The sequence below is a fragment of the Saimiri boliviensis genome, chromosome 7, assembly GCF_048565385.1.
Source record: "Saimiri boliviensis isolate mSaiBol1 chromosome 7, mSaiBol1.pri, whole genome shotgun sequence".
In the NCBI taxonomy this organism is placed as follows: domain Eukaryota; kingdom Metazoa; phylum Chordata; class Mammalia; order Primates; family Cebidae; genus Saimiri; species Saimiri boliviensis.
Window position 1 is genome coordinate 55,246,586 of NC_133455.1, and position 24,962 is coordinate 55,271,547.

The 24,962-nt window shown below is 41.2% G+C and overlaps 1 protein-coding gene across 2 annotated transcripts in view; it reads left to right on the top strand.

Moving 5' to 3' along the window:
- The first annotated feature begins 800 nt into the window (after positions 1-800).
- E2F7 (E2F transcription factor 7) overlaps positions 801-24,962 on the top strand; it is a 41,769-nt gene continuing 17,607 nt past the window's right edge. The window contains exons 1-7 of one of the 2 annotated variants that reach the window (XM_003927824.3): positions 801-1,004; positions 1,746-1,838; positions 10,400-10,675; positions 15,573-15,741; positions 19,974-20,264; positions 21,453-21,611; positions 23,069-23,203. In XM_003927824.3, coding sequence (XP_003927873.1) covers positions 1,746-1,838; positions 10,400-10,675; positions 15,573-15,741; positions 19,974-20,264; positions 21,453-21,611; positions 23,069-23,203 — 1,123 coding nt within the window. In that variant the 5' untranslated portion in view covers positions 801-1,004. The remainder of the gene's footprint in view (positions 1,005-1,745; positions 1,839-10,399; positions 10,676-15,572; positions 15,742-19,973; positions 20,265-21,452; positions 21,612-23,068; positions 23,204-24,962) is intronic. The other variant, XM_074402528.1, reaches the window with a different exon arrangement.

The window sequence follows — 24,962 nt, forward strand, 5'->3', positions numbered from 1 at the left end:
TAGTCCATACTGCAAATAACTACTTTTTTTATATAAAGCTTTTTCCCTCCTAATTATTTGCAACGTGGTGAAAAGTGAACACCAAAAACATTTCCGGATTTGCCACACACACACACACACACACACACACAAAGTTAAAAAAAAAATTTCTGGTTTGGCTTTCAGTCTCGTCTCCAGGCTAACCGGCGTGCCATCTGCTCGCAGCAGAGCGGTAACCATGGTTCACGTGTCACATCAGCATGCGGTGTTGGAAAGTTTGCCCCGGCAAGCCCGGACAACTCCGCTTCCGCGCAGGTTGCTTGGGCGGGTGGGGATGGCGGCAGCAGCATCAGAGGTTGTAGATTGTTTTTCCAAACCCCATCTGCTTTCCTCTCCCCAGGCTGTGTCCGCGGTCCCCCGGCGCGGCAAGCCGCGGGGACGTGTGCGGGTCTTGTATGCATAACAAAAGGGTCTCCTCCTCCTCCCCTTCCTTCACCCGCCGCCCCGCGCCGTCCCGCGCCGCCCCCGCCTTGGCTTCCCGCGGCCGCCCCGGCCCGCGTCCCCAGCAGGAATTGGCTCCCGGGCCCGAGGTTTCCAGGTGCCGGGAAGGGGGAGGGGGCCGAGGCGGCAACAATTGGGCGGGTGAGGGCAAAAAGCGCGGCTCGGGGCGCCAAGAGTCTGAGGGGCGGCGAGCCCGGGCCGTGCCGCCGCACGATTGGCCGGGGCTGCCCGGCCGGCCGCCGCTGATTGGTGGATTCTCAAATTCGGTCTCAAGGCGCCAGAGGAGGTGTTTTAGCGGGGACTGGGATCCAGGCTGGAGTCGCGAACGGCGGGTCTGAGCGCTGGCGCTGCCCGGACGCCGCGGGGTCCCAGCCAGCCCAGGGCACTCGGCGCGGGGATCTGCCCCTCTCGCTCTCCCTTCCCGATGCCGCCGCCCGGCTGCTGATTGCCGCACCACCTGCCCTCGTCGGCGTGGGGCCGTGAAGGTCCCTGCAGAGGCAGGAAGCCTCCCTTGGAAAGCAGGGGTAAGCGTGCGGCGCCAGCCCTGGTAGGGAGGCGGGAATGGGGATACGGGGACCCCTCCCGCCCCGGCTGCCAGCCTGCCACCCCTCCCGTCCCCCGGCTGTGGGAGGTTCGAGGTGTTTCTGCCTGGGATCCTGGGGACCCGGTGCGCAGAGGCTGTGCCCGCTGCAGCTCTCCCTCTGGCCGGGCAGTAGAGGGGATTTGCCCTTCCCCACGATTTGGGCTTTCATTGGAGGAGTTTATTTGGGGGGTCTGCATGGAGGCCTCGGGAGGGACTGCGCTCAGCGCTGAGTGGGTTTGGTCTAGCTATCGGGTTTCCTTCCCTGATTCAAACACCCTGAAAGCCGAATTCCTCTCAGTTCTTTGCGCCAAAATTAACTGACCTGGGAGACCCTGCACTTTCTGACAGATTTGCCCCCCACCCCCCCGACTTGGTAACTTTATTTTGCTATCTAGCTTTTCATAAATAATTACTATTTTTGTAGACTTTTTTTTCCCCTTACCAGCTTTTCAGTATTACTAAGCACACTTTAGGTGTTTGAGTTTGTTCGTGTGAGTTTTAGAAAGTTGAGGGTGGCTATACTCCTGGAAATGCCCAGGATGTGTTTAGAGAATTGAGAATTTCATATTGACAAATAAGTAACAAATAGGTACATATTTTTGTGGGAGGAAAAAAATATGTAGATATTTTTGTAAGAGGAAAAACTATCTAATTGTAAAATCATTTTCTAATGTAATTACAGATGGAGGTAAATTGTTTAACACTAAAAGACCTGATCAGCCCCAGGCAGCCCAGACTAGATTTTGCAATTGAAGATGGGGAAAATGCACAAAAGGTAAGCAAGCATAAATACCTTACTTTCTAACACATTAAGGATGCTGATGTTGAATTCAATTAAGCGTTCCAACATGCCATTTGTATTTGTATTTTAATATTGATGAACATTATAGAAACATTGTTTTTTAAAAATAGAGCCATCGGGCCAAAGTTAATCCCAGCACTTTGGGAGGCCGAGGTGAGCGGATGGCAAGGTCAGGAGTTGGAGATCATCCTAACCAATGTGGTGAAACCCCATCTCTACTAAAAAAAAAAAAAAATACAGAAATTAGCTGCGAATGGTGGTGGACGCCTGTAGTCTCAGCTACTCAGGAGGCTGAGGCAGAAGATTTGCTTGAGCCCAGGAGGCAGAGGTTGCAGTGAGCCAAGATCCCGCCACTGCACTCCAGCATGGCAGACAGAGCAAGATGCCGTCTCAAAAAAAAAAAAAAAAGAAAGAAAGAAAAGAAAAAATAGAACCATCCAAACCGTTACTGCTGCAATTCTACTCTCAGATATAGTGGGAAAAATAGGCAAGGTTAAATGTAATGTTGTAACCCATTTATATAAGTCAAAAACACACTGGCTACAGCAATCAAGGTTTGTAATACAGTTGTCAAGGGTCGTGTAGCTAATGCTCTGTAGGAATGCTAAGTCTCTGTTCCCAGGAAGATAGACCACTGTAGTTAAAAATGCTGGATTATTAAAGTGCTGTGAAATGCTTTCATACCAATAAACTAGCTCCTAGAGGCCGTTGGATTCACCCAAGAGTAGACCCGTACCTTCCTTCAGGGAGATAAAGAGGCTCAACACATCAATATATTCTGAATATATTACCATACTATTGCTAGTTTTGCACTGAGCCATTCCCTTCCATTTTGCACCCCTTGTGATTTGTAAGACCAAGGTGTTGTTTGCAAGAAACGTTATAAAGTAAACTGGCCATAACAATGTCTAAGCTATCTGAGCATTTTTAGGCAGAGGCAAACAGAAATAACAAACCAAATTTTAGAAACTTTGAATATAAATCTATGAGTGGCAACTTGGGCATTGAACTCTCTGAGTTCCTGGTCTGATTATTAGGCTTAGCATCAACAATCAAACGCCTCGGTTGCAAAGCACCTGTCATATGAACCTTTGAAGAATACTTGATTATTGTTAATTTGGGATAGACGTGAAATTGTATGCTTTCCCCATGTAGGGATACTTTGGTCCAGCATTTTGATTTATTTTTATTAAGCAAAGAAATACATAGTCCCCCTTATCCACAGGAAATGTGTTCTGAGACCTGCAGCGAGTACCTGAAACTGTGGATAATAGTAAACTGGATTGCCATTAGCTGGAACACATTTTTGTTTACTCTGCTTATGTTTCCACCCCCAAATTTAGTGCCTTTTCCATCTTAACTAAGCACTTATGTACCGTGGCTATAACTTTTGCAGTTTGGGGTATGACAGAAAAACTAGCATGAATTTCTTTTTCATTCTTCACAATTTCACAGATAGGAGATTCATTCTTATAGTAGATCTTAGCAACCTTGGAGTACGGTTTTTTTCTTTCCTTAAAAGAACGTTCACTTTTTCTGTTAAAAGAAGCACTTTATGACTTTGCTTTGGCATATCCAAATGCCAGCATCGCTACTCTTGTGCTTTGGAGCCATTATGAAGTCAAATAAGAGTTACTCAAACATGAGCACTGCGATGCCATGAAGGTCAGTCAATAACACAGTGGCTGCTAAGTGACTAACGAAGGAGCAGGTAGTATCTACAGAGCAAATACGCTGGACAAAGGGGTGAGTCATATCCCAAGCAGGACGGAGCAGGATGACATGAGAGTTCATCACACAAGACGGCATACAATTTAAAACTCATGAATTGTTTATTTCTGGAATTTTCCTTTTGATATTTTTAGACCACTATTGGCTACTGGAAGTGAAACCACAGATAAAGTGAAGAAAAAAAAAACTGGGCTTTTTAAAAAATTATCTAGGCCATGAGTGGAAATGCCCAGACTTAAAGTATATATTCAGAGTTTGGGCGTTGAGAGTTTTAGAACAAGTCTTTGTTTTCCTTTCTAATTTGGATGGTTCAGCCTTGAAAGAATATGTATCCATACATTTATATAAAGTCTAAGTCAGTGCTCTGCTTCTCTTCCTCCTGGGTCAATGATTTTTATCAAGTACCTTCGACAAGGACCCTTCTCTAGCATCAGCAAGTCCTGTGTAGAGTCAAGCTTTCACAGTCTAATGTGTGTGGAAAAAAACTCAACTGACTTAAAGAGATTGGAAAAGCAGTGAAAACGTTTGGAATAGCATGTCTGAGTAGGGATTATGTCCTCTCAAATAGAAGGCAAGAGATGAAAACAGAGTGCTTCCAATAGTTACTAGGAGGGCCTTCTGTCTCTCTTTTTCATGCTGCTGTGAAGTAAAGGAAGGATGCTTTCTAGGGATGATGAAAACATGGAGTTTAAGAGCCAAGGAGTCCTGGGTTTGATTTCCTGCTTTGCCCTTTATTAGCTATGTGACCATAAACAGATACGCTGCTATGAAATAAAGGAAGGATGCTTTCTAGGGATGATGGAAACATGGGGTTTAAGAGCCGAGGGATCCTGGGTTTGATTTCCTGCTCTTTGCCATTTATTAGCTATATGACCTTTCAACAAATATTTTTCATCCAGATGCTGGGGATATAGTGATTTAATGAGTTTCCTAATCTCCCTAAGTCCATTTTTTTCTTCCACAAACGGGAATTAATATATAGTACTCCCCACACTGAGTTTTTGTAAAGCACCCATAACCACATAGTCTTCACACTGTTTTGAATCAGACTGATAGCCTAAAGATAAACATGGTGTCCACTCTACTCACAGTTACCTGAGAGACTTTCAGGGGCCCAAATGTGAAACTATACTGTTGATTTGTTAAGTGCTATACTAGGAGTAGGAACAAAGTACTGGGGCAGAAAGAGGAGGTGGAAATAAATGCATGGGGAGTTCAGAGAGCATTAAAAAGTTTCACAGAGGAAGGAAGATTTGGGCTAAGCCTTGGTGGATGAGAAAGCTCAACCTACAAGAAAGCAAACGTGAACAAGATGGACATTTCAGGCAGAAGAAACAGCATGATGTATGGGCATTCTGAAAATGTTTATGTAATCAAGAGTAGCTGGAAGCTAGTGGTGCTGAGCTGTTCCTTCTTGGAATCCCTCTGGGGAATACCTGGAGTGGTATCCGGCTGGATCAGCGGTCATTTAGAGGATTTCTTTCTTGGCCATCTGCCCACTGGTCAAGGTCTGTAAGTACTGTCTTATGCATGCATTTTCTTACCAGTTATGGAGAAACTTTTCTTTAAAACATACAGGAGTTTCCAACTTCATTACCCAAAGTTACTATCTGTTTACAATGTGCTCGAGACAACAAAAGTGGAAAACAGATGGTCTGGGGCAAAGAGGTCGGGAGAGCTCTGTGAAGGAGCTAGCACTTGAGCTATGGCTAGAAGGAATACTAGGTCTCAGGCAAGTAGAGAGGAGGGGAGCTAGTGAAGAAGTAGAAATGAGCATGGTTTATTTGGGGACAATGCCCAGACTTAACGGGCATGGGTGTTCTTTGAAGGTCATTCATCTCTTTTGGGAGTAGCTGAGAAAGAAGGTGAGTTTAACTTTGGAATATGTTTGTACCTGTATGATTTACAGGTAAATAAGTATATGCAGAAGGCAGCAGGTAGCCTGATTTTGGAATTCCTGAAAGGTCGTAGTCAGGTCCAAATGGGAATTGTCAGCGTACAGGTTGATTTTAAAGCCCTATACGTGGGAGCAGCAAATAGTGAGAGACGGGCAGAGGGTTGTGTGTGGACTCCTGTGGTTTGGTTTGTAAGAGTGAAAATAGAAGGAGGCTGAGAAGGCACGGTCAGAAGTATGTGAAGAACCAGGAGAGAAACAGTGGTATCTCACAAGTTAAAGGCTGAGAGTTCTATAGAGCAAAGAATAGTCAACTGTCTTAACTGCTGCAGTGAGGTCAGGTAAGATATTTTGCCTCTGACTTGATCTGGCTACCAAGAGGTGACCTAAGTAAGAGCAGTGGATCACAACAGACTGGTAGTTTGAGGGACCCCTAGGGAGTAGGTGGATGAAACCCTCAAATGTGGATTGCTTCTAGAAGGTGTGCTCTGGAAAGGAGAGTTTTTGGTTCATAGCTAGAAGGAGACACTTTCTAACATGTAGTCATTGCAATAAGCCTTAAATAGTAGGCAAAATTTTAACAGGCAAAGCCAGTGGCATTAAAGAGGAAGCGGTGGTGTGAGCACCAGTTTAGCTGTGATAAAGTGAAGGGCAGTTTTGAAAAGCAAGGGGACTGTTTGGGCAGAATGTGGGATGTGCATGAGAGGGAAGTGAAAAAGAAGTTGGCTAAATATATGTATATTGTTTGAGATAACATGATCAAAGCTGCATCTGACACAGGAGCAGCAGTAGAACCGAGACAACCAAGACTTTTCTGTGGCAGCATAAACCAGTTTACCAAGAGTCAGTGTGCTGGTGTTATTATTAATAATATTGAACATTTGTCACAGATGACAGAGTGCATTTACCTTCTGAGCTCATCATCACGGCAACTCTATGGTAGGTAAGCCAAGGTATATTACCTCTATTGACATACGGAAACTAGAGGGCCATTTCACAGGATACTTTTCTCCAGACACTCTAATGGAGGGAGCAATTTCCAGGGTGTTGCAGGTCAGATTTCCTGAAGCAGATCTTACCCGGAGGTTAAGTGTGCAGGAGGTTTATTAGGAAGTGCTCTTGGGATCAATGCCTAGGGAAGGGATGGAAAGGCATGGAATCGGACAGAGGGATATGTGGAGCTGCGATGTGATACAGTCACAGTGGAAGTTACCTTCTGGGGAGTTCTAGGGTAGCCATTAGAGGAGTCCAGAGTTGAGGCAAGGATGCCTTGCTTTTATGTCTGTGCTACTTCTACCAACCAGCGAGTATAGGAGAGGAAGTGGTGTGACCCTGGACGAGTCAGCCGTATTCAACCAAAACAGTCTGGTTATGGGATGACTGTTGGCATTGCTTCCAGCAGCTGGGGAATGAGTCACATCTGAAGAGATCAGGGTTCATCGCAGCATCCGCTCCACAGCTAGGCAGCCTTGCTAGAAAACCTTGGAGATAAGATACTTTCGTCTAAATTCCTCATTTTATACATATGGAAGCCTGGCCCCAGACAGAATGAACAGTTTGTCCAGGATCAAAAAGACACAAACAGCTGGGACACAAATAAGGTTTCCATTGCAGTACCCTTTCCACAGCCCTATACGGCATCAGCATAGCAAGACAGACAGATTGGAGCAAGATGTGGCTAAATTGTAGTTGACTTTCCGTCTACCTGACTCCTTAGAAAACAATTGGTTTGGCATTTTTTTCTCTTGATGTAGAGGTGTAATACTATCATAACCTATATGACCTAACTCCCCTCTTACTTTAAGTATTCCGTAAACTTCAGTGAAAATATATCGAAGTGTATGAAGAAATAATTTATTCTCAATTGCTCCCTCACTAGGGAAAAAATAAGTCTATTGGAAGCAATGGAGAAGGCGTGTAAATCTCTGTCCACCCAGCATGCCTGGACCACACCCTCCACCATGAGGATACCTTTTGGAATAACTCATCAAAGCACAGTATTCTTTGAGCACCTGCAGTGGGGAAGGCATTGTGCCAAAAATTGTGAAGAACAACACATGTGGAACTTGCTTCTTGACATTTTCAAGGGCACATTCTTGTTATTGAGACAAGACACATCCAGGAAGTTAAATTGCAATGTGAAGTGCTGTAGTATATTTAGCTAGAAATGCCAGAGTGAATGGTAATAAAGAATAGGAAAGAGGGAAAAGATAATAGCTGTTTTATCGAGCGCTCGCTATATGCCAGGAACTAATCTCATAACCCTTGAGATTGGTATTTTTATGAACTTCGTTTTCAGTTGAAAGAAATAAAGTACAGTGAGGTACAGGAACTTGCCGCACTCACACAGCTGATAAGTAGGAGGGGAAGGTTAGCCGGCCCTGCATCCGCATATATAACTATTTCCCATGCTGCCTCTCCCTAGGTGCTAGTAGGGATCCATGGCCTGCTGGGTACCTTTGGTTGGAGATGTGAAAAAGAAGACTTCCTCCCAGTTTGTACCCAGGACACAAGCTCATTTTTAGATGCAGAATTTCAGAAAGTTCTGCCTTCAGCTATTTCTTGCATACCAATGATTTTCCACTGAATGAGGTTATAGGTGACCTCAGCCAAGTTATTTGACTTCTCTGTGCCTTGGTTTCTTCATCTATACACTAGAAAAATAATAATACACTAGAAAAATAATAATACCTATGTCACAGGATTGGATGAGGAGTCAATGCATGCAAAATACATGAAACAAAGCATGGCACATAGTAAACAGTAATTTCCCTTGAGAATTCACCTGTAGAAGCCTTTTATCAGAATAGCACACTAACAGGAACTTATTAAAAGAGGTGGGTAGATGCAGCACTCTGGGCCAGGTGCTTACTGTAGTATGAGAAACCGCCACTTCCACTCAGTCCTCTCCTTCCTCTTACACTGGGACAGAACGTTGCCATAGCTAGCATGCAGCTTCTGCTGATCCAAGGAGCAAGAGTTGCCTTGCCTACACAAACTCCAGTTTCTCCCAATATTTTACCTCTTCACATGTTGCTCATTTATAGGAAAGCACTTACTGTAAACCACTGCTCAGCCAAAACCCGAGCATGCAGTAGCTCTATAGAGTGTACAGGGAAGGAGTGACAGATAACTCATCTACCTTTGTAATTATGTAAGACACTGTTGACTGGAAGGGAATACTACAGAAAAAGCAGGATCTTTCTGTTTTTGAATATTGAATTGTCAAATTCCCATATTGAATTTTTGAAACTTTTTTAGGGGAAAAATATATTTTAATTACTTGGTAGTTCCAAAGGCAGATTCTATATACTTAGTCCTTTTTAACGGTGGGCCCATCATTAATCTTTTCTTAGAATTAGTTAAGACAGTCTACCTCAAAGTATGGTCTGAAGGCAGGTGCTATTCCACAAGCTATCACCAGGGTACAGAAAAGTTAAGAACGGAACTTGGGAGTTAAACACTTAAAAACCTCAATAGTCTAGGTGTGGTGGCTCATGCCTGTAATCCCAGCACTTGGAGAGGCTAATATGGGATGATTACTTGAAGCCAAGAGTTTGAGATGTGCCTTGGTAACATAGCGAGACCCCATCTCTACAAAAAATTTTAAAAGGCTAGGTGTGGTGGCTCATGCCTGTAATTCTAGCACCTTGGGAGGCTAAAGCAGGAAGATCACTTGAAGCCAGGAGTTCAAGACCAGCCTGGGCAACATGGCGAGACCCTGTCTCTACAAAAAATTTTGAAAATTAGCTGGGTAAGGCTGAGCGCAGTGGCTCAGACCTGTAATCCCAGCACTTTAGGAAGCCAAGGTGGGCAGATAACGAGGTCAAGTGTTCAAGACCAGCCTGGCTAAACGGAGAAACCCCATCTCTACTAAAAATACAAAAATTAGCTGGGTGTGGTGGCGTGTGCCTGTAGTTCAGCTGCTCGGGAGGCTGAGGCAGGAGAAACACTTGAACCCGGGAGGTAGATGTTGCATTGAGCCAAGATTGCACCACTGCTCTCCAGCCTGGCAACAGAGTAAGACTCCGTTTCAAAAAAAAAAAAAAAAAAAAAAAAAATTAGCTGGGTGTGGTGGTGTGCACTGGAATTCCCAGTACTTTGGGAGGCTGAGGTGGGAAGATCACTTGAGCCTAGGAGTTTGAGGCTGCAGTAAGCTGTGACCACGCCACTGTACTCCAGCCTGGGTGACAGAGCGAGATCCTATGTCCAAAAAATAAAGTATTTGGATGTAGTGGTGTGTGCCTGTGGTCTCAGCTACTTGGGAGGCTAAAGCAAAAAGATTGCACATGCCCAGGAGTTTGAGGCTTCAGTGAATCATGATCACACCACTGTATTCACCTAGGCAACAGAGTGAGACCCTATCTATTTTTTTTTTAAAGGAAGAAAAATAAACCTCAGCACAAGTATTGCCACTGTACTCTCTAGGTTGGCTTAAAATGTGGGATTTTGTTGGGTGCTCTTCCATTAACTGGTCCTGCTACTAAGTGCTATATTAACACTGGTATGCATTGAACTACAAAAGCATTCTTGCTCTTCAGTAGTCAGTGCAAACTTGTGAGTAGTGTTTTTAAAAAGATGACACCTACAAGTGATATGGACTCAACCCAGATTGGCCCTCGTAGTCCCCATCTGTTACAAACATGCAACAGGGATAGATACGGCTTACAGAGATACCATGAAAGATAGACGTAAAAGTGTAGCAGATTATAATCTACTTCTCATTGGAGCCACTCTTAGATTCCCATGAAGACTTCTAACTTTCATTAGTCCTATCTTGATACTTTTCAGCCCTAAACATATGGTCCTATTTGTATTTTCAAGTCTTAGTGAATGGTGGGAATAAAGTGTACTCTTAGCTGATAACTGCCCTTTCTCATTCTTGCTAAAAGTCTCTTTTTTAAAATAGGAAAATATATTTGTTGATCGGTCAAGGATGGCTCCGAAGACGCCAATAAAAAATGAACCAATTGATTTATCAAAGCAAAAAAAATTTACTCCAGAAAGAAATCCCATTACTCCAGTTAAGCTAGTTGACAGACAGCAAGCGGAACCATGGACACCGACAGCTAACCTGAAGATGCTCATTAGTGCTGCCAGCCCAGATATAAGGGACCGGGAGAAGAAAAAGGGACTATTCCGACGCATTGAAAACAAGGATGATGTATTTACAGATTCTCTACAGGTAAACAGACTGTGCTCCTTGGCAATTTTATGGAACTTAAAAAATTTTACTTGATTATTAAAAAGTCATAGAACTCTCAATTTTTCAGCTCCTATTGAGCTAAAAGCAGTGTCAAACCGAATATCTTTTGCTTTTTATTACAGAAATCTCATTCTATCTTATTTTTCATAATGAATGCTTTATTTTCTGTATGATACTCCCTGGACCAGGGCTCATCTAAAAATGATAAATTATTTTGAAGTAATGATATTTAATCATTTTATTTAATGAAGGGATTTGGATTTTTTAAATACTTCTGTGAATTTTAATTTTGCCCAGATTTTAAGGATAACATTAATGTAAATATTTTTGGTTTAGGAAATTCCATTATTCTTATATATGACCAGTTTGTTAGTTTGGAGCTTTACTGAAGTTAAGCCATCTTTAAATTACCTGTTCTGTGGGGAAACAGTGCTGTTGAATAAGCAGCATGTCTATATTTTGTAAAAATAAGAATAATAATAAAAGGTCGGTTATTTTCATTTTCCATCAAGCTTTTTCCCAAGCTTGCTAAGAAAAGTTTTGAAGATTTCAGTATTCTTAGCCATTTTTCTCCTTTTGGCGGATTTTTTTAAGCTATAAAAATTGCCAAAGTGAAGAAATTGGGAAGAGAGAAGAGAAAAAAGATGTCTCGAATTACAACTTGAAATTCATCGAACAAAATGACTTTAATCTGTTATATATATTGCAGTGGGAGTACGGAGATTCTTTTACATAACTAAATACAAATCATACAGTCTTGAGAGTACTTCCTACAGGCTTGAAGCCAGAGGAATTTCACAATTCCTTTTTAAAGTCTGGGCTGTCCTTTGGCTTCCTTTCCATTTTATATTTGATATGAAATCCACAAGGAGCTGGTTTCTGAGGCCTTGGGTTCAAATTGCTAGCTGGTGACTGGGGGAAATCTCAACACCTCAGTTTACTCACTTGTAAAATGAGGGTTGTGGTACCTGTCCTGGTTTAAAACTACATAAGATTAAATGTGCCTCTGGTTGTCAAAGGCATATAAATATTAGATTTTTTGTAATTTTTTTTACAAAAATATAGCAAAGTGACAATCAACCAATGGAAATGATTAGTGACCTCTTGCACAAGGTAACATTATTGATCTAACTTTGGTAGAACTAGTTGTTTAACATGCCCCTAAAACAGTTAAAATTTTCGTTTTCTACTCAGGCTTTATAGAGAGATTTTAGCTGATGAGTCACTAGAAGTGTTCACCACCTTTAGAAAGTAAATGCCTACAATTTCAATGGATTTAAAACAGACTTTCTTTTGAAATTGAGAGCTTTAATCTATTTCAGCAGTGTTTCACAATTTTTGGTGTACAGATGTATATCTCGTCAGATTTTTCTAGATTTCCAAGTTTTTTTATGCTATTGCAAATTATATTTTTTATTTTAGTTTCAATTTCCAATAGTTTGTTTCTAGTATATGCAAATACAATTGATTTTTTTTTTTGTATATTGATCTTGTATCCAGAAAACTTACTATATACTGATGCTTTTAATGTCTGATGTATTCGATCAAAATCAAGTAGTTTTAAGTAGTTTTTTTCTTTTAAGTTCAATGGGTACATGTGCAGGTTTGTTACATGAGTAAATTGAATAGAGCGAGTGTTGGGTGTATAGATAATTCGGTCACCTGGGTAATCAGCACAATACCCAACAGGTAGCTTTTCAGTCATCACCTTCCTCTCACCCCTCTACCCTCAAGTAGGCCTTGGTGTCTATTGTTCCCTTATTTCTGTCTTTGTGTACTCCATGTTAAAACAGACTTTTAATACCCTTTTTAAACTAGTCTTTATTACTTTTTGATAGACTATTTGATCATCTAAAATACACATATCTTTTGCAGTACCTTTAACACCATGAATCTACTTCTCAGCCCAAAAATGGATACAATGTAATTAATTTGCATCTGTTCCCCCAACAGAGTAACCACATTTCTGAATCTGAATTTGAATTTATAGTCTTAGGGGACTTGCTTTTGTCAATCAACATACATCCTTTAGGTTCATTTGTGTTTTTGCGTGTAGCCATAGTTCTTTCATTGCTCTATGATATTCCACTGCATGACTACACCACAATTTATTTCTTAATTCTCCCGTTTACAGCCATTTGGGTTGTTTGCAGTTTAGGGCTAGTACAGACTATGCTATGATATTCGTTCTTATTTATGTCTCCCGGTGTACATATACAAGAGTTTCCCTTGGGCAGTGGTTCTCAAAGGGTGATCTGGGGACCTCAGAGTCTGTACAGACAATCTTTCCAAGAGTCAGGGAGGTCAAAACTATTTTCATAATTATACAAAGACCTTTGCCATTTTTGAACTTTCATTCTCTCCCAAGTGTACACTGACATCTTCCGGGAAGTACATGATGTGGGTATTGCAACAGATTGATTACAAAAGGCAAGCACAAATATCAGTTCTCTTCTATTAATCCAGAAACTAAATAATATATGAAATACCCCTTTCTCACAAAACATTTTAACTGTCTCCATTTTCATTTCTAACACGGTAACTATCAATAGATAACCCCCGTAAACAATTGCCCTGTGGAGTCCTCAGTAATTTTTAAGAACATAAAGGGCTCCTGAGAGCAAAGAGTTTGAGAACTACTGTTTTGGGTACATACCTACTGGTAGAGGTGCTAGGTCATTAGATATGCAGAGGTTCACAAGATAATGCCAGATTGCTTTCCAAAGTACTGTTTGCCTCCCTCCAGTAATATATAAATATTTAGCCATCCATATCCGTTCTGACACTTGAAATTGTCAAATTTCATAATTTCTGCTAGTCTCATGACTCTACAATGTGTATCTTTTTGTGATACTCGTTTGCTTTTCTTTGATTATTCATCAGATCAAGCTTCTTTCCACATGTTTACTGGCCACCATGTTTTCTGCTCTTCTGTGAAATGCCTGTTTGTGTTCTTTGCCAATTTTTATTGTTTTGTGTGTGTGTGTGTGTGTGTGTCATTTTGATTTGTAGGAGTTGACTATATATTGATACTAAACCTTTATTAATTATGTGAGTTATGTATCTATTCTTTCAGTTTGATAATTGTCTTTTCCCTTTATGTTATTTCTTGATGAACAAAAGTTCTTAGGTTTAATTTAGTTCATTTTTTTCTTCTAAGAGTAATGTTTTTTGTGTCTGAAGGAAGTCTTCTCTATTCCAAGGTTAGAAAAATAATCTCCTTTATTTTCTTCATTTCAAATTTGCTTTACCTGTTTAAATTCTTGATCCATTTGGAATTGCTTTTTGTGGATGGCGTGAGTCAAGAATTCAACTTTGATTTTCTATACATACCATCAGTTGTCCCTGCACTATTTATTCAGGAGGTCTTTCTCCTCCCCCTCAGCTGGGCTGGCAGTGCAACTGCTTTCATGTCAAAGTTCCATTTACATGTGTGTCTGTTTCTAGACCCTTCCTGTTCCATTGTCCATTCCTACCCTAATACTCTTATTGTATGAAGCAGGTAGAACAAAATCTTTCTTCAGAGCATGTGGGCTACTCTGGACTGTTTGTTCTTCCATATGTATTTTAGATAGGATTTTAGTTGAGATTGCATTTAATCTGGAGACTAAGAAGAATTCACCTCTTTACGATACTGAGTTGTTGTCTTTGTGAAGACGGTATATTTCACTAAATTTTAAGTATTCTTTAAAATCTTAAGTTTTTGTATTTTATGCAGATAGATTTTTGCTTGATTTATTCCTAAAATCCTTATCAATCTTGTTGCTTTTCGTAAATGATACCTTTTCAATTCCTTTGCTGTTACTGTTGTATAGGAATGCAGCTGATTTTTTTAAATGTATTCTCTTGTATTCAACTACCTTGCTAAATTCTTTTATTATTTTTAATGATTTGTCAGAGATTCTTTTGAGTCTTTTGTGTGAACAGTGATATCTTCTGGAGAAGGAAAGTGGCTGATTCCTTTCCAGTCCCTGTGCCTCAGTTTCTTTTCCTTGTCCCCACACATTGACTAGGGTCTTCAGTCTGATGCAGAAGAGAAAGTGATCATGGGCATCCTAATTGTTTCCTGACTTTAAGGGACCACTTCCAAAGTTTTACAAATAGACGTTTGCCGTTGTGTTTTCATGAATACCCTCATTGAAGTTCTCTATTATTCCAAGTTTTTTAAAGGTGTTTCTGAAAATCATGAATGACTGTTAAATTTATCAAATGTTTTTTTCTGAATCTATAGAGATAATTAGATCACTTTTCTCTTTGAATCTGTTCATTGAAAAGCCTTTTACATTATTGGGGCTTGAATGGAGCCCCTTTCAAATGTGGGTGGAGGAGACAGGATGCTAGTTTAATGTATTTACAAATAAAGCATAAGGAAGAATATGATTGGACTGCCTTCATTCATTTTTACTAACCTTTGGTCAATTGTGAAATATAAAACAGTTTGATGAAGAAGGCAGGCCAGTGTATCTTAAACTTCCCTGTCAATAGAAATCACCTAGACTCTTATAAAAAGCCAGATTCTCATATAGCTGATGCCTGAGATTCTACATCTCATAAGCTCTTGGTGATGCTGATTCCACAGGCCCAGCGAATGCACTAGTAGCTAGGCTGTAGCAACCAGTAAATGACTTGCATTTTTCATTTGTCAAACTTTTAACTAATAGACTCAGTCTCAAATTACAAAGGAGAAAAAACATCAGTCCAGAGGAGACAATAGATAAAACATTCAAGAAATTAGATTAGGAAACATATTTTAACCAGAATCTAGGATGGTATGCATTGAGATGTCCCCCCACTTTGCCAGTACTGGCCATTGCCATTTCTCCATTAGGATGTTAACTGTGACATATTCCCCCTCCCTTCTATCTGCCTTCTGTAGCTTGATGTTGTTGGGGACAGTGCTGTGGACGAATTTGAAAAGCAAAGGCCAAGCAGAAAACAGAAAAGTTTAGGACTCCTGTGCCAGAAGTTTCTAGCTCGCTATCCAAGTTATCCCTTGTCAACTGAGAAAACTACCATCTCCCTAGATGAAGTTGCTGTCAGTCTTGGTATGTATCATCAGATTACCTGGAGGCCTGTCTCCAGTTACTGTGGGAAACTGGTTTCCTTGGGCAGGCCGAGGCCTTCAGGTAGTGTGGGCCCTTCAATAGGGTGAAGACAGAGGAACAGGCACAGATTCCTTTGTCATCATCAAATTTCTCTTCATTTTACAAAGAATTTCAGGGAGCCTCTTAGACCTGAGGACCAAACAAGAATGCAGTCTTTTTTAACCTTAAAAATATTGTATAATGAGTAATATTTTTATAATAGAGTTACATTACAAATTAGTGTCTCATATTTTAAATTCATCTTACTTCAAACAGATGCAAAAATATTTAGAAATAGCCTGCTTTGTATTTTTAGTAATGCTTCCAGCAGTTCAGAACTGGTATTATTTCAACTTTGTAAAGCACGATTTGAGAGCAAGAGCATTATGTTTAAAGTCCCATACGATGATTGGTACAGCAAGTGGGGTCAAACTAGAAAAGGTCATTTGGACATAACCCAAACAACTAAACCTTATAACAAAGAGGAATCCACGTGTTCACATGCATGAGTGCATGTGAGATGGGTGTGTGTGCTGAAGAATGTGTATTCACCTGCTTCGGAATAGAGACCCCTAGTGGACATTGCAGTTATTTCCAGAATGAACATATTGTTGACATTTGTTAAATAAGCAGAAATTACAATGGCTTGAAGGTGTCAGGGTGGCCCCCTTAAAAATAGGAAGGTTTTACATACACACAAAAAAAGAAGACGTTCTGAAGAAATCAGCTAAATAAATAAATGATAGATTATAATTTTTAGTTTGTTTATTAGTTCTGTTTCTTCCATATCCTAGAGAAATATGCCCAATAGAGGAAGATCAACCTGAATTACTCAAGCTGAAAGCAAAGTAGATTTTGGTTGTTGGAAACTGAGATGAAGAAACAGTGAGTTAAGATGGGAAGACCATGGGCTGGGCTTTGGATCACATAGGGCTAGAGATTTGAAGCCCAGCTCAGCTCTCTAATTTATAGGCTATAAGAGCTCAAGGTGAATTAACCTTTTTTTTTTTTTTGTCTATAACTTAGAGACCACAGCACCTACCTTGCAGAGACAGAGCAAAGTTAAGGATAATGTCAGTAACATGCCAAAGTCAATGGCTGGCATGATGAGCTCTTATTATTATGAGGAACAGTTTCAGATCAACTCTTACTAGAATGTCAGTACCCTAGCTGCCCTATCCCCCTCTATAGAGGAAGTAGGGTGCTATGGTTTGGAGGTTGATTTGGAGTCCAGAAGTGTAATATAGTATTCTAGGATTGGTGGCAATTAATCAAGAAAGGGAAAGTGAGCCAACTGAACATCAAAAATAGGGTCCCTTGCTGGCCCTGGGGTGTATCAGTTGCATTCACATGGCATTTCTAATGGGAAGGTATATGGAATGTTACACTCAACAAGATGTGTTAATATATGAAAACAGACTGGAATAAAGAAGCAGGAAGTTTTGGGCAAGGAACTGCTAACTGCTTCTGCCAGTACCTTCCAACAGGCATGGTGAAGAGCCAGGTGAGGCTCTTAGGTCCAGGGTCCTAGAAACTAGTCTTACAGTAATGAAGGTAAAATGACAGATCGTCTGATATCCTTCTCATTGGGGTTCATGAAGCCTACATCCTCTGTATACCCAACTTCCATTAAGGAGTTTTGCACTGGTGTCACTGCAGAAAACAAAGGATTAGATGTTACAGGGCTGTGTTACGTCCCACAGAGGACAGAAAAGTAGACTCGTACTTTCATATGGCTCTAGATTGTTGCACACATCCCCATGTTATGGCTGCCTGGAGCAGAACTCAAGGGATTTTTATAAGAGCTTCCCAATGCCTCCTGATCACCCAGACCTGCCAAACAAGCATGCCATCATTTCATGTGACATCATAAAATGGGGTCCCTTGCTGGAAGCTTTTTCACTGATGAATATCTTTTGGGATTGAGTCTGAACTCAGTGCTACATCCCAGGTTAGAGGCCACAAGGCTATATTTAACTAAGGATGTGCAAAGCATTCAAATTACATTGTTTTCTGGATTCTGGTGCCATGTAGATTTGACATTGGATATAATGGGTAACAGTTTAGAGAATTGGGAGTGACTTAATAGCACAGCGTAGGAAACTATTTTTCTGGGCTGAGAATTCTTAGTAAGTTCCATCAGCAACTAAGGGAATCTTAGCAAAAGATTAGTAAATCCTTGACCATTTAACTGATCCTATGATTGGGATTAATAGAATAACTTCAATATAAAAGAAAAAGAAGATTGAATGCCAGGGAAAAGCATTCTGACAGAGCAAGCCCCCAGAGTAACCTACAGGTCTTGAGACCTGTGCAATGGAATTTTCTAGTGCACCAGCCAGTGGGCAGTTAAACTCAGTTCAGATGAAAGAGGTAAGGGATTGTGCAGGCAGGCAGCTGCCATGTTGGTTTTCACCAAAAGCACCTACTAAAAACCCACTGTGCTTCCTGAGAATCATCGAGAATCTCCAGGTGGTCAGAAGCTTCTTCTATTTTCCCTTCTTGGGATGTCTAGCCGCTAGATGGAGACTTAACAGCTTGTTATCGAATATAAACTAACAAAACAGCGGGGCATATGGCTGGCCCTGGGGTGTCAGTTGCGGTCACATGACATATCTAATGGGAAGTTTTATAGAATGTTATGCTCTAAACAAGATGTGTTAATATATGAAAACAGACTGGAATAAGAAACAGGCAGTTCTGGACAAGGGGCTGCTGCCTGCTCCTGCTAGCACCTTCTAGCAGGCATCTGGCACCGAAACCTGAGCTTGTGAGGGTAACAAGCCTTTCAGGGTCATGAGCTGAAATGTTCTGATTGACTGTGAAATGCCTCTTTATGCATGTGATAGAACTTCCTTTCAGCTCCGGACTTCTCATTGTAATTTGGTATATTTCTCATGTTAAATTTTTGAAGGGCCAACAGCTACATTCAGAGTCTGCCCTGATTATATAACAGCTCCTGGCAAGTGAAATGAAAGAAGGCATCTTTGTAGCTGGGCTGGTTTTCTCTAAGATGCCTGGAGGCTTTTGCTGTGGGCCCAAGGGCCTGTTGCACAACAGAATGAGTCACAGACATGAGATTTTTAAAATCTATTTCTGCTGTGACCTCTTATGCTAGCAGGGATTTTAGGTATAAACAATGTCATGACAAAAGTATTTATTTAAAATTAACACCTACTGGAGACTCTGTATTTACACTTACATTTCATCCTCATTTTTATATGAGATAAATACAGAGGCACAAAAAGGTTAAGTAACTTCCCAAGATCACCCAGCTAGTAAGGCATAAATCAGGGATTCAGATTTAGGCAGTATGACCCCAGAGCCCCACACCCTCAACCACTCTAAGTATTTTTGCTAGGTTTGATGGACAGCTTATAACCCTAGCTGCCTTGGGAGTGTTGGGAAAGCGAGCTGCTGAGCCTCATGGTCAGCTTGTACTGGAGTCTCTGTGCTTCACTTTTGGGCTGTGTGCTGGGTTATGGTGAATGCGAACACAGAGAATTGTCAATAGCCATCATGAGCAAAAGGAGACTCCCCTGTTGTTCCAACCCTGGCTCTGGCTTCCTTCAGTAATATGAGAAGGGTATTCAAGCCCTTGACACCTGCATTTCCAATTCGAAATAGAAAACGTAATATTTGCACCTGTTTTCCTTACTGGTCCATTGAGAACATTATCAAGGTAATTTTTTTATGTCATTCAAACTCCATGAAAGGGTAGATAGTATTGTCCAATAGTGAAGTGTCAGTTTTTAGGCACAGTTGATTTTATAGTCTGCATAATTAGGAGTACAAGTCATAGTCAACCATCCATTCATCAAGTGTCCATTAGGCACACTGTTACGTGTGTTGCTCAGTCCACCCATTTCAGCATGCTGAAATGTTTGTGTGGTTTGCCTAACAGGTCTAAAGAGAAGTTGCTATACTATTTATGTCAGACAGATGGAACTATCACCATCTCTAGATAGATGTTTTATCTTCGATATTTTTAAGGGTTGGATCTCAAGAAGTAAAAAGAAAAATAATTTCTATTGCTTGCATCCTTGCAGGTTGAATCTCTTGAGCATCCACACAGTGGGCATTATATTGGGGATCAGACAAAGTAGTTCACAGACATAGTCCAGGCTCTCAAGGAACTTGTCTTCAAAAATGTTTGTCTGCATGATGTCTGTTGGCCTCTGTTTTTCAAACAGGTGTGGAAAGGAGACGCATCTACGACATTGTAAATGTGCTGGAGTCGCTGCATCTGGTCAGCCGGGTGGCTAAGAATCAGTATGGCTGGCATGGACGGCACAGCCTGCCGAAAACCCTGAGGAACCTCCAGAGACTAGGAGAAGAGCAGAAATATGAAGAGCAGATGGCCTATCTCCAACAGAAAGAGCTGGACCTGATGGATTATAAATTTGGAGAACGTAAAAAAGATGGTGATCCGGATTCGCAGGAACAACAGTTACTGGATTTCTCTGAACCTGACTATCCCTCCTGTGAGTCCATTGTAACTTCATGAGTAATGGCAGAGAAAGAATGAGTGATGGTCTCCTCTGCAAAGATTCACTGCTCAGATGGGAAGTGCCAGGTTGACAACCCTGGAGGGAGATGTCCTCTTATTCTCTTCACTGAAGAAAAGGAGGCAGATGGCTCCCCAACTGGACTGCCTGCTCGACCTCATTTAAATAAACCTGGCTTATGGCAGGTCACTCGTGTTTGGCCTGTTGGGAGAATAGATCACTAGCAGTACTCCCATTTATAGACAGGCAGCCCCATGCTGGTTCTTTTTGTATAACTGTAAGATTTACTTTGAAAAAGTTATCTTTTTAAAGAATTTTATCAAATTATATACTGGAGTAGACTACTTAGGAAAGAACTCTGTTTGAAGAAAATGTTGATAAGAAAGACAGACAACCTCTGCTTTCATTTGGAGCAGAATTTTTATTTACATCAGCATGGTTCTTCCTTCCCAATTCATATTTATCCTCTTGTTTTAGCCAGATCTTCATCCCTGTTGCTAAGATGACAAAGTACAAGTGCAAATATAAGAAATAGAAATGGAAAGAATGGTGGGCCTGGTTTTCATTAGATTCACTGCCTATAACCAGAGAAGACAGCCATCTGTCAGGGATGGTTTGCTTGCCATCCACTGGAGCACACATCTAATCTGTCTCCTGTTTATATATAGCTCATTTATTCACATATTTCTGAAAAGAAATGGAAGAGGTGGGCATCTACTATGTTTAGGGTATAGTCTAGATATTGCGGGCACAGAGAATAAAAATGGAGTTCTTGCCTTTGAGAGGAGAGTTGATGTTCTGAAAACAATTCTGTATTCCTACCCTATCCTTTTATCCTTCTACATTAATCTTTCCAAGAAGTTGCTTCAGGAAAACTACCGCATGGATTCTATTATAGAAAGTATAAGTATAAAGCACTTGAGTGGTTTAAAATATGCATCTCAGAGTTTATGCCTACTGTAGAGTAATTTTATAAGCCCCAAGAAAATCTGTCTCATTTCTTCCTGAGCTGACTTCTGTGCTGTGTATCCAGTAAGCTTCTGCCTTTGACAAGGGTGATCTTTCCATGTGCTGGTAGGGCTAGATCATGTTGGCAAGCTGCAAGTATAGCCTTTCTTGTAGAAAATCATATGCTTTAATGCTTTTGTTTCGTTCCTTGTGTAGCATCGGCAAACAGTAGAAAAGACAAGTCTCTGAGAATTATGAGCCAGAAGTTTGTCATGCTGTTCCTCGTCTCCAAAACCAAGATTGTCACTCTGGACGTGGCTGCCAAAATACTGATAGAAGAAAGCCAAGATACCCCGGACCATAGTAAATTTAAAAGTAAGTCTTCACCTACATCCACTTACTAACACAAAAAGGGTGGGATTTCATATGTTGATGTTTTCTGCTTCCAAGATTTTATATATATATATATATATATATATATATATATTGTTTTTGACATGCATACTCCTTTCCTGCATTCATAAAGGGTTTTGGTGCTGTGAGAGGTAAGTTAGTCACCGACTAGCATTCAGCTTAAAGTCCTGTCAGTGCCTTTCCCTTGATGGTTTCAGTGGACGGTGAAAAACAGAACACTATCCTGAGAACGCCGGTCAGGGAGGGTGTGAATTATTTTGCATTTCTCTTTAGTATTGCTACATCCAAGACAGAATGTCTGAGTTTTCTTTCCCCTTTTTTCCCCACCCCCTGCATACTCTTCTGAAGGGTGGAGATGAAAATTGTCTGCAGGTAAGAACCAGAAGAATGGCCAGGGTAAGGGTGGTGGGACATGGACAGGGAGAGAGTTTCCAAACATCACACCCAGGGCATCCTCCTTTTCTGTCCAGCTCGGATACTGAGCCACATGCCCTGGGCTGCTGGTAGCCTATTCAAGCCCCAGGAAACCATGAGCTCAACATACTCTAGCTATTTTTTGTTTCCAGCTGAAATTACAGTCACCCTGTGGGTGAAATGGCTAGATAAAAATCAGGATTGGGAAAAATAAAGCTGCATCTGGGGTGAATGCTTACTATTTCTGGATGATAATTCAAACTCCTTTGCTTGATCTTAATGCTGAGGTCAAATGGGTTTCCTACCTGTAAATCAATTTCTTAAATAGAAAATACTTTGTGGTCATGATCTTGCCTGCTTAATGTGCTACCACCCCGTCTGAGTATTTCATATATTTTGTACATTTTTAAGTGTTTCTACCAAAACCACTTAACATTCAGGGGAGGTCCATTCCACCCCTTCTCACTGGGTGGCTGGAATGCTACAATTTCGGGTTAGGGACTGCCTATCTTTCACACATTGTAGTGATGACCTTGAGCATCCTGTGTACCCAGGAGTGCAGCCTGGCAGGAAGCTCTAGGGAATCCTTGTCATTTTCACAGACCACCTGCCTGGTGGACCTGGCGCCACAGTCTCCTGGTGGGAGAAACTCAGGGCATGCTTTTGACTTGCCATGTCAGAATTACATTTACTAAGCCTTTAATTACAGCCCATTCCCTCCCTTGGTGATTTTGCAATTACGATGCTCCCTGTGTGTCACCAGGTGCCTCTTGCAAGAGGTGTGAAGTTGTAGAAGTGGAAGGACACACTAACCTTCCCTTAGCCTTCAGATACTGCAGGTACATAAAGCCTGGGCGATTTTATGACAGAGCCACTGATCTCATCCCAACCTGCTGCTTTCCATCCGAGATTTATATGGTAGCTGAGAAAAGTTACCTGTCATGTAAACTAAACTGTCATGGTGTCACAGGCGGCATGACCATATCATGTTTTATATCTTCAAGCAAAGGTACGACGCCTCTATGACATAGCCAATGTTCTGACCAGCTTGGCTCTGATAAAGAAAGTACATGTAACAGAAGAGCGAGGCCGTAAACCAGCCTTCAAATGGATCGGGCCGGTGGACTTCAGCTCAAGTGGTAAGGTGGCGTGGTTTTGCTAGCAGGCTGTTTTATTTAGAATTCTCAGTTCCTTTTCCCAGCTCACATCTACTACACAGTGAGTGGTAGATCTTTTCCCATGTCACACACAAAATTAGACTAGTGACTCCAGTCTTGGAACGGTTAACATTAGCCTACAAATGGTGCGTGCTGGTTTGCCTGCACACAGTAGGAAAGGAAATACTGAGTGTTTATAATGTGGGAGTTTCTGTAACTACTAAATTACAGCTCTTTCGCTGTTTAAATTCTGTTCTAAAGCTTTTTCCTGAAAGTTTGGGACCAAGCATTTAAAATGACACCTCTTTTGAGCTCCATTGTTTCTACATTGGTACAATAAAACGTGATTTTTCTTTGAAATTCCACATAATATAAAAATTATGAGTAAAAATCACATCAATTACTATCACAAAACTAATATGTGGTAAGATTGCATCTAAATATAGTGTGGATGTAATGGACATGTTTTCTGTAATTTATTTAAAAAGTTATAAATATCATAATTTTATAAAACTGGAGTCAAAGAGGATATTATCTTCTACTTATTTCATGGGTAATACGTGAGCAATCAGGGACTAGATCCAACTGCACCAGCTACTTTACATGTAGCTGTACTGCCTGGGAAAAAGCCATTAAAGTTATTTTTAAATTACCTTTCCAATTTTGGTGTTAATGGTATAAATGTGAGCCACTTATCCCAGGCTTATAAATATATCGCTTTCCACCTCACTTGTAGCATGTTATTCACTCAGGATCTAGATGAAACCACTTAAAATCAAGTGTAACAAATTCAACCCAGCATACATGCTGAGTGTGGACTCTGTGCCAATGACTATGCTAAGGGCCCTGAGAGAGTGAAGATGTGAGTGACAGTCCCCACCTGCATGAAGCATACCACTTTGCCATTTTCTGCTTTCTGCCTCTGGATTCTCCTCTTCTTTTCACCTGTGAAGCCCTCTTCTTTTTAATAAGAAAATATTCCCAGCCTTCAAGATCTGGCTCAAATGTCAACTCCTCCATGAAGTTTTCCCTGATAGCCCAGAGCGGAGTGTGTCATCTGAACGCTTGCAATTGAGTATTGTGCTGTTTGTGGTGGGTGAGGTTGATATGATGGTGTCATCCCAGCCCTACACATTTGAGACCAGACATCATCTTTATTCATCCTTGATTACCCCATAGTATCCAGAACAGTGCCTTACTCACTTTAGTTAGTTAATGAGCTTCTAAAATTAGGCATGTAATTAGCATATATTTGAAAGTTAGGAGAGCAATTACACACTAGACGGAGTGGTACTGGCTCTGTAGGCATTCAGAGAGGATACAGATTAAGTTCTGGTGGGCTGTTGGGTTTTGGAGGCACGAAGAGAATGTGGGATAGAAAATGAGATACAGTGTGATCAGTGGAGACTGCATTTTTGGAAGACCTCAAAAACTGAGCCAAGAAATTTGGACTGGATGTGATAGGATTAACAAAGAGTCTTTGGACAATGATTAAAAGAGAGGAAGGACTCAAAGGTGGTAGTACCACTGAAGAAAAAAAGATCCCTGGGCCAGGCACGGTGGCCTGTAATCCCAGCACTTTGGGAGGCTGAGGCGGGCAGATCACCTGAAGTCAGGAGTTCATGATCAGCCTGACCAATATTTGGTAGAAACCCCGTCTCTACTAAAAATACAAAAATTAGCCAGGTGTGGTGGCATGCGCCTATAATCCCAGCTACTCGGGAGGCTGAGACAGGCGAAT